This window comes from Hydra vulgaris, chromosome 02 (genome assembly GCF_038396675.1).
Source record: "Hydra vulgaris chromosome 02, alternate assembly HydraT2T_AEP".
Taxonomy (NCBI): Eukaryota; Metazoa; Cnidaria; class Hydrozoa; order Anthoathecata; family Hydridae; genus Hydra; species Hydra vulgaris.
This window is the reverse complement of record NC_088921.1, coordinates 62,242,016-62,251,969: the sequence shown is the minus strand read 5'-3', so window position 1 is coordinate 62,251,969 and position 9,954 is coordinate 62,242,016. Positions and strand designations below refer to the sequence as shown.

At 32.3% G+C, this 9,954-nt stretch overlaps 1 protein-coding gene across 3 annotated transcripts in view; it reads right to left on the bottom strand.

The window, feature by feature from the left end:
- Window positions 1-1,661: 1,661 nt before the first annotated feature.
- LOC105846415 (uncharacterized) overlaps window positions 1,662-9,954 on the bottom strand; it is a 71,496-nt gene continuing 63,203 nt past the window's right edge. For 2 of the 3 annotated variants that reach the window (XM_065791636.1, XM_065791637.1), the window contains exons 11-21: window positions 8,276-8,829; window positions 7,866-7,938; window positions 7,059-7,612; window positions 6,649-6,721; window positions 5,842-6,395; window positions 5,432-5,504; window positions 4,625-5,178; window positions 4,215-4,287; window positions 3,408-3,961; window positions 3,014-3,086; window positions 1,662-2,337 (exon numbers count right to left, since the gene is read on the bottom strand). In XM_065791636.1, coding sequence (XP_065647708.1) covers window positions 1,753-2,337; window positions 3,014-3,086; window positions 3,408-3,961; window positions 4,215-4,287; window positions 4,625-5,178; window positions 5,432-5,504; window positions 5,842-6,395; window positions 6,649-6,721; window positions 7,059-7,612; window positions 7,866-7,938; window positions 8,276-8,829 — 3,720 coding nt within the window. In that variant the 3' untranslated portion in view covers window positions 1,662-1,752. The remainder of the gene's footprint in view (window positions 2,338-3,013; window positions 3,087-3,407; window positions 3,962-4,214; window positions 4,288-4,624; window positions 5,179-5,431; window positions 5,505-5,841; window positions 6,396-6,648; window positions 6,722-7,058; window positions 7,613-7,865; window positions 7,939-8,275; window positions 8,830-9,954) is intronic. The other variant, XM_065791638.1, reaches the window with a different exon arrangement.

Sequence of the window (9,954 nt, the reverse complement as noted above, 5' to 3'; positions counted from 1 at the left end):
TTTAATGATTTTTTTTTTTTGAAGGTGAAAAACATTATCCTCTTCAGAAAAAAAATTATCGAAAAAAACCTACTCTGGGGGTAAATGCAGCTTTTTATTAATTTCCGAAAGTTTACATTGTTGTCTGCCCTTTTGACATTCGCCAAATCCAATGTAGTTTTATCTAAAATAACATTGGTAATCATTACAAACCTGCAATATATAGCTATCGAATAAATACTTACTTATCATTATTTTATAGTTAGCTACAATAATGTAATAATACAAATAGCGCTAGCTAAAAAGCAATTAGAAGCCATTGGCTAGCTTTAGATTTATCGTTACGTTGTAGTTAGCTACAATGCTGCGATATGTAACTAACGATGTATCACAGTAATAACGATAGCTACAATGCTGCGATAACTAGATAGCAACATGTTGAAGTAAAACCGCATTATCATAAATATATTATCAAAAATTGTAATAACACTATTTGCTAGCTAACTTCCCACCTTATAATATGCAAAATTGATAATTTATACTTATACTCACAAAGAGTAGCTCCAGATATCGAATAATGCTCATGGTATAAATATTGAATAGTACAGACATTAAATAATACATAATACAGACATTGAATAATACATTAACAGCTTTGGCAAAAACGTTTATGATTTTATGAAAACCATTTATGATTGTTAATGTTTACTCAGCATTTATGATTGTTGTTGATTGATTAATCGCAACCAGCATTTATGATTGTCTTTTGACAATCATAAATGTCAAATCTTTTTTATAATACCCAAATAGCATTAACTGCGGATTCGCAAATATAATTGTAGGTTTAAAAATACAACTTACAAATTGTAGGCAACATATTATGAATTCTCAATCGCATAACACAATTTTTATGGTGTTTTTTTTACAGGTGTTTCTTTTACACATGATTTCTTAGAACATCTTAAAAAGACATAGCAACTTACTCAAATTCATAATTGTGAAATTCGCACTTAACAAGTTTCCTTCTAAAGAAACTAGTTAAGTGCGATCACGTTTATATTTCTTTGACTAAAGAAATATAAACGTGATAACGTTGTTGAAAGGTGTTTTTTCCTCCTCGTTTAAAAAACTAACGCTGTATATCTAATTATTACAGCAATACAACTTAAGACAACATAATCATAGATTATGGAGTTTATGATTGCATAGATTATGCAACCATAAACTCTCTATAATAATCTAGATAATAATATATATAAATATAAACTCTATTGTATAATCTAGTTTATTTATAATTCTAATAACCATTGTTTAGTAAGGCGAAATGAAGCGTTTCTTTATAAAGTATAAAAGACCTCGTCACCTTTTAAATCTTACCATAACAATAGGCCGGGTGAATAAAAATAAGCAATTGCTTTTACTCAGTAATTGGTCAACTTTATGTGAATAAAAACTTTCGCAGCTTTGCTCAAATTTTTATTCACGTAAAGCTAAGCAATTTACACAGTTTTTTCGGGTGAAGCAATTTCGGGTGAATAAAATTGAGCATTTGCTCAATTTTATTCACACGGCTTTTATTCACAATGACTAAACGAGACAGCATTTTGAACTTACTAAAAACCATCCCGTTACCTTTTTTGCAACTTCGAGCATTTTTAATAACAAATATAATTAATACGTAATTCTTGATAGGAATTACCTTAAATAAATTTAAAAAAATAACTTTATATAAATTTCTTTACTTTATATTGTAGTCTCCGGTTTTAACATAGTTTATCGATAGTATCGTTTTTTATATTTTTTGATAATCCGAATTCTATAGAGTTTTTTTTTTTTCGAATTTGTTTTAAGAAAGTTATTAATGTTGTCAGACATTTCTTTTACTTTTATTTTGTTTTTTCTCCTGCTTTTTAAAGAACGAAACTTTGCATGAGCTGAGTCATTAACAGATTTTCTAAAACTTTTGAAATTATTATTGTTGTCATTTAAGGATTTTGTAAAAAGTAAAGTATCGTTAAGAGCATCTTTCATTACTTTGTTTAATGATTCTTTTTCTATTGTTACAGAAACGGGTTTTTCTTTTTCCATTAATTCATTATTTCCATCTTTTGAAAAAATAAGTGGCACTTCATATACATTAGACTCAACAGTACTACTGATATCTAAACCAGTTAACAAAGAATCTAAGGATTCACAAGTTTTTTTAAAGTTAAACATTCCCCGCAAAACATTAGTAGCATATTGAGACACAACGTTCCCTCTTGGCTTATATCGAGCAACAACATAAACGCAACTCATTCCATTTAATTCTATAGTTGTTTTACCCATGCCAAGAGCAGTACTTTCGCGCCAGATGACCTAAACGAAAAATGTTAAATTAAAATAAAAAAAAAAACAGTTTTAAAATCTCGAGTATATAAATAACAATTAAATGTCAGGTATATAAATAACAGCTAAATGTTGGGTATATAAATAACAACTAAATGTCGGGTTTATAATCAACAATTAAATGTTGGGTATATAAATAACAACTAAATGTCGGGTACATAAACAACAACTAAATGTCGGGTATATAAATAACAATTAAAGGTTAAGTAAATAAATAACAACTAAATGTCGGATATATAAATAACAAATAAATTGTCGGGTACATAAATGACAATTAAATGTTGGATTTATAAATAACAACTAAATATCAAGTATATAAACAACAATTAAATGTTGGGTATATAAATAGCAACTAAACCTTGGATATATAAAGTTCATTTAAACCACATTTATTATTAAATATAAGATTAATAAAAAATATTGACAACACTTTATTATATGATCACCATAGACATGTATCACAATTTTACACAATGCTAAAAAAACAATGAAGATATTTACAAAACAAATAGCATTAATATATTAAAAAAAAAAAAAAATTAATACATTTCATTGCAAAAATCAGCTTTATTATATTTCTTTAAAAAATAGAGCATTAATATATTTCTCAAATATATTATAAATTGACTAATAATCAAAAATATACTTGAGTGAAATGCGAAGTGTCTGGAGATCCCTCACGACAAAACTCATACTCTTTCTTGCAAACTTCAGAATACCTGGATACATATTTAGGCTCTTTATTAGAATTTATAATGAAATTAAATGGTTCATTTGGCAAATTGAAAACAGATAATATTACATCAAAGAAAACAAAAAAAAAGAGTATTTAAAATACTGCTAAGCAATTGACCTCGATAGAGTTTTAAAGGTTCAACTTACCTCAATAGAGTTTTACTATAACGTGTTAAAAATAAAAATGCTTTATCAATAACGCAACAGAAAAAAAAAAAGAATAAAAACATTTTCGAAACTATGCACAAAATGTAACATTCAATAAGTAAAAACTAATAAAAAGAAAAAATAAACAGATCACTAACCATTCCTTAACAAAGAATGAGGCAGAAATGACTTTTTTGTCAGAGAAACATTGGAAGCCTAAATTTTCTCCTTCGTCTGCAACATTTGAGTGTTGCAACCTTTGAATACTAGATAAATACACAGCATATTTCTGGGCAGATGCAGACAACTCTGCATTCAACTGTAACTCAGGAACGTTGTGGATTTTGCGAAATACATTGTGAGCTCTCAACCCCACTTGATCGAATTCGTTAGCATTTAAATCATTTTGATTTCCAAGTGAGTTTAATGAGCCATCACCGTTTTGACTATCCGATGTGCTAGTTGCAGAACCACCTGCTGCTACGCCAGCAACCCCATCTGAACCACTGACCTGCATCGCACTACTTGCTAAACTGTCTAAATTGCTGCACGTACTGGTTGAATCGAAGGAACCAGCTAGCACGTTTTCTTTGTATTTGGAAACGATGTTTCCGCGTGGTTTATATCGGGCAACAAAGTAAGTGCATATCAAGCCGTCTTTCTCTGAAGTTGCTTTACCCATTCCAAATAAGGTGCTACTTTTCCACACCACCTGAAAAAACAAATTCGCTTTTTGAAAAATGTTTTTTGAATCAATACGTAAACGAAAACAGCAGCTTTACTGAATTAAATGTTAAACCGATCATATTACATTGAAAATTCGCATGTGGGATGTTGCATTTCTAACTATAACCATGATCGATAGTAGATGTACATTAAAATTGAAATAAAAAGTAAGAAAAAGGACGCAAATTACTTGCAAACTCTTTTCTTGAAAATGCAAAGGAATTAGAGAGTAAACTTACTTGGGTAAAATGCGCAGTGTTCTGAGAACCCTCACCACCAAAATTATAATTATGTTGGCACACTTCAGAGTACCTGAAAAAAAAAATTTGACCAAAATAACTATTTCCAATAACAGTGTGCTTTCTCTTCTACAACTTGTCATTACTCAATACAAAAAAAAATCTCATGTAAATATTACTTGTCATATTCACTTTGCAAAACTGAAATAGAACGTAAAAAACCAGTCAAGATTTAACATGGCCAAAAACAATTCAATCACTTAATACACTAAACAAAGTCTATGTAACATAACAAAACCGAAAACAAAAATCCTAAACATAGCATTTTATTGATCTTTGAAAAATAAGACACATTTGCCCTATCGGCAATATGTGTTTAGTATGGAAACAGAAGCATTTTAATAACTAACCAGTCCTTCACAATGTTTGCTGCAGACGCTTCCTTTTCGTCAGAGAAACATTGGAAGCCTAAATTTTCTCCTTCGTCTGCAACATTTGAGTGTTGCAACCTTTGAATACTAGATAAATACACAGCATATTTCTGGGCAGATGCAGACAACTCTGCATTCAACTGTAACTCAGGAACGTTGTGGATTTTGCGAAATACATTGTGAGCTCTCAACCCCACTTGATCGAATTCGTTAGCATTTAAATCATTTTGATTTCCAAGTGAGTTTAATGAGCCATCACCGTTTTGACTATCCGATGTGCTAGTTGCAGAACCACCTGCTGCTACGCCAGCAACCCCATCTGAACCACTGACCTGCATCGCACTACTTGCTAAACTGTCTAAATTGCTGCACGTACTGGTTGAATCGAAGGAACCAGCTAGCACGTTTTCTTTGTATTTGGAAACGATGTTTCCGCGTGGTTTATATCGGGCAACAAAGTAAGTGCATATCAAGCCGTCTTTCTCTGAAGTTGCTTTACCCATTCCAAATAAGGTGCTACTTTTCCACACCACCTGAAAAAACAAATTCGCTTTTTGAAAAATGTTTTTTGAATCAATACGTAAACGAAAACAGCAGCTTTACTGAATTAAATGTTAAACCGATCATATTACATTGAAAATTCGCATGTGGGATGTTGCATTTCTAACTATAACCATGATCGATAGTAGATGTACATTAAAATTGAAATAAAAAGTAAGAAAAAGGACGCAAATTACTTGCAAACTCTTTTCTTGAAAATGCAAAGGAATTAGAGAGTAAACTTACTTGGGTAAAATGCGCAGTGTTCTGAGAACCCTCACCACCAAAATTATAATTATGTTGGCACACTTCAGAGTACCTGAAAAAAAAAATTTGACCAAAATAACTATTTCCAATAACAGTGTGCTTTCTCTTCTACAACTTGTCATTACCCAATACAAAAAAAAATCTCATGTAAATATTACTTGTCATATTCACTTTGCAAAACTGAAATAGAACGTAAAAAACCAGTCAAGATTTAACATGGCCAAAAACAATTCAATCACTTAATACACTAAACAAAGTCTATGTAACATAACAAAACCGAAAACAAAAATCCTAAACATAGCATTTTATTGATCTTTGAAAAATAAGACACATTTGCCCTATCGGCAATATGTGTTTAGTATGGAAACAGAAGCATTTTAATAACTAACCAGTCCTTCACAATGTTTGCTGCAGACGCTTCCTTTTCGTCAGAGAAACATTGGAAGCCTAAATTTTCTCCTTCGTCTGCAACATTTGAGTGTTGCAACCTTTGAATACTAGATAAATACACAGCATATTTCTGGGCAGATGCAGACAACTCTGCATTCAACTGTAACTCAGGAACGTTGTGGATTTTGCGAAATACATTGTGAGCTCTCAACCCCACTTGATCGAATTTGTTAGCATTTAAATCATTTTGATTTCCAAGTGAGTTTAATGAGCCATCACCGTTTTGACTATCCGATGTGCTAGTTGCAGAACCACCTGCTGCTACGCCAGCAACCCCATCTGAACCACTGACCTGCATCGCACTACTTGCTAAACTGTCTAAATTGCTGCACGTACTGGTTGAATCGAAGGAACCAGCTAGCACGTTTTCTTTGTATTTGGAAACGATGTTTCCGCGTGGTTTATATCGGGCAACAAAGTAAGTGCATATCAAGCCGTCTTTCTCTGAAGTTGCTTTACCCATTCCAAATAAGGTGCTACTTTTCCACACCACCTGAAAAAACAAATTCGCTTTTTGAAAAATGTTTTTTGAATCAATACGTAAACGAAAACAGCAGCTTTACTGAATTAAATGTTAAACCGATCATATTACATTGAAAATTCGCATGTGGGATGTTGCATTTCTAACTATAACCATGATCGATAGTAGATGTACATTAAAATTGAAATAAAAAGTAAGAAAAAGGACGCAAATTACTTGCAAACTCTTTTCTTGAAAATGCAAAGGAATTAGAGAGTAAACTTACTTGGGTAAAATGCGCAGTGTTCTGAGAACCCTCACCACCAAAATTATAATTATGTTGGCACACTTCAGAGTACCTGAAAAAAAAAATTTGACCAAAATAACTATTTCCAATAACAGTGTGCTTTCTCTTCTACAACTTGTCATTACTCAATACAAAAAAAAATCTCATGTAAATATTACTTGTCATATTCACTTTGCAAAACTGAAATAGAACGTAAAAAACCAGTCAAGATTTAACATGGCCAAAAACAATTCAATCACTTAATACACTAAACAAAGTCTATGTAACATAACAAAACCGAAAACAAAAATCCTAAACATAGCATTTTATTGATCTTTGAAAAATAAGACACATTTGCCCTATCGGCAATATGTGTTTAGTATGGAAACAGAAGCATTTTAATAACTAACCAGTCCTTCACAATGTTTGCTGCAGACGCTTCCTTTTCGTCAGAGAAACATTGGAAGCCTAAATTTTCTCCTTCGTCTGCAACATTTGAGTGTTGCAACCTTTGAATACTAGATAAATACACAGCATATTTCTGGGCAGATGCAGACAACTCTGCATTCAACTGTAACTCAGGAACGTTGTGGATTTTGCGAAATACATTGTGAGCTCTCAACCCCACTTGATCGAATTCGTTAGCATTTAAATCATTTTGATTTCCAAGTGAGTTTAATGAGCCATCACCGTTTTGACTATCCGATGTGCTAGTTGCAGAACCACCTGCTGCTACGCCAGCAACCCCATCTGAACCACTGACCTGCATCGCACTACTTGCTAAACTGTCTAAATTGCTGCACGTACTGGTTGAATCGAAGGAACCAGCTAGCACGTTTTCTTTGTATTTGGAAACGATGTTTCCGCGTGGTTTATATCGGGCAACAAAGTAAGTGCATATCAAGCCGTCTTTCTCTGAAGTTGCTTTACCCATTCCAAATAAGGTGCTACTTTTCCACACCACCTGAAAAAACAAATTCGCTTTTTGAAAAATGTTTTTTGAATCAATACGTAAACGAAAACAGCAGCTTTACTGAATTAAATGTTAAACCGATCATATTACATTGAAAATTCGCATGTGGGATGTTGCATTTCTAACTATAACCATGATCGATAGTAGATGTACATTAAAATTGAAATAAAAAGTAAGAAAAAGGACGCAAATTACTTGCAAACTCTTTTCTTGAAAATGCAAAGGAATTAGAGAGTAAACTTACTTGGGTAAAATGCGCAGTGTTCTGAGAACCCTCACCACCAAAATTATAATTATGTTGGCACACTTCAGAGTACCTGAAAAAAAAAATTTGACCAAAATAACTATTTCCAATAACAGTGTGCTTTCTCTTCTACAACTTGTCATTACCCAATACAAAAAAAAATCTCATGTAAATATTACTTGTCATATTCACTTTGCAAAACTGAAATAGAACGTAAAAAACCAGTCAAGATTTAACATGGCCAAAAACAATTCAATCACTTAATACACTAAACAAAGTCTATGTAACATAACAAAACCGAAAACAAAAATCCTAAACATAGCATTTTATTGATCTTTGAAAAATAAGACACATTTGCCCTATCGGCAATATGTGTTTAGTATGGAAACAGAAGCATTTTAATAACTAACCAGTCCTTCACAATGTTTGCTGCAGACGCTTCCTTTTCGTCAGAGAAACATTGGAAGCCTAAATTTTCTCCTTCGTCTGCAACATTTGAGTGTTGCAACCTTTGAATACTAGATAAATACACAGCATATTTCTGGGCAGATGCAGACAACTCTGCATTCAACTGTAACTCAGGAACGTTGTGGATTTTGCGAAATACATTGTGAGCTCTCAACCCCACTTGATCGAATTCGTTAGCATTTAAATCATTTTGATTTCCAAGTGAGTTTAATGAGCCATCACCGTTTTGACTATCCGATGTGCTAGTTTTTGAATACTTATTTTTTATTCCAGCAATCCTAATGAAACCGCTGCTTTGGGTTGCACTACTTGCTAAACTGTCTAAATTGCTGCACGTACTGGTTGAATCGAAGGAACCACTTAGCACGTTTTGTTTGTATTCAGAATCTATGTTTCCACTAGGTATATATCGAGCTACAAAGTAAGTGCATATCATGTTATCTTTATTGGATGTTGCAGTTCCCATTCCAAAGTAGATGCTACTTTTCCACACTACCTAAAAGCAAATTAGGATTTGAAAATTTTTTTTATGAAAGCGGGAATGAAAATTGTTGTATATGTGAAACAAATGTTAAACAGAGCATATTAATTTTAAAAATTACATTTTTTTTTATGGTTTTCAGTTAGTCACCTCTCTGCTGTAATTAGTGACTATTGAGTTAGGAATAACTAGAAAATAAAATATATATTTTTTAAGGCCAAGGAATTGGTTGAAAGAAGGCTTTAATATGTGAGCTTTTAAAACTTTTTAAAAGTCTATAAAAGGTTGTGTGAGTCTGGAAACAGGACAGATAAAGTATGTCCTAAGGCATTAAGATGAGTTAATGATTTTAGACTAATAAGAGTAAACTGTAGAGTATGGAATCAGGATTTAAGAAATGGTGAGCAAGATTTAGCTTCTTTAGCAGAAGTAAAAATAAGAAGAAAGAATAAAGAGAATGGTAATTGAATGACGAGGTGATAAAGGGAAGCACCTAAAAGAATGGTCAGAGTATACAAACTTAATTCCTCGACAAGTAGGTGATTTAATGTGCAATTATATGCCTAAGCAAAGCATTTGACTATTGGAGTCAATCAAAGAATAATAGTTTTCATACTGAGAATAAACAAAAAAATTTCAAATTATCTCATTAAGAGCTTGTAAGTCTGGTAATATTACTATAAGTAAAATTTAACTGATGGAAAGTTACAAAGTCCCTAGTATCATAGTACAAATATCATGAATATTTGTCAAATATATATTGAAATAATTAGGTGGTGGTGAAGGTGGTTCTTTTTATGGTGATGGTGGTTCTTTTTATGGTGATGGTGGTTCTCTATGTTAAAAACTTTTGAGATCTTTGCTTATGATTAAAGTTAAAAAAAAAAATGACCCAATCATAAATAGAGCATGGCACCCCAAGAAATAGGCTATGTAGTTGAGTCAGTAATGCTAATTAGCCCTAAGCCATATATTAGGGCTGCTTTTGTGGCCTCGACAATGCACACTTAAAGGATTAACAGGGATACCATCCATTCACAACACAGCACTGCCAATACTATGATAATTTACCGCTGTTGATTTGAATGAACCTCTTTGAGATCTACGACAGAGTTCATGAAATCTTACTAGCACCCACAC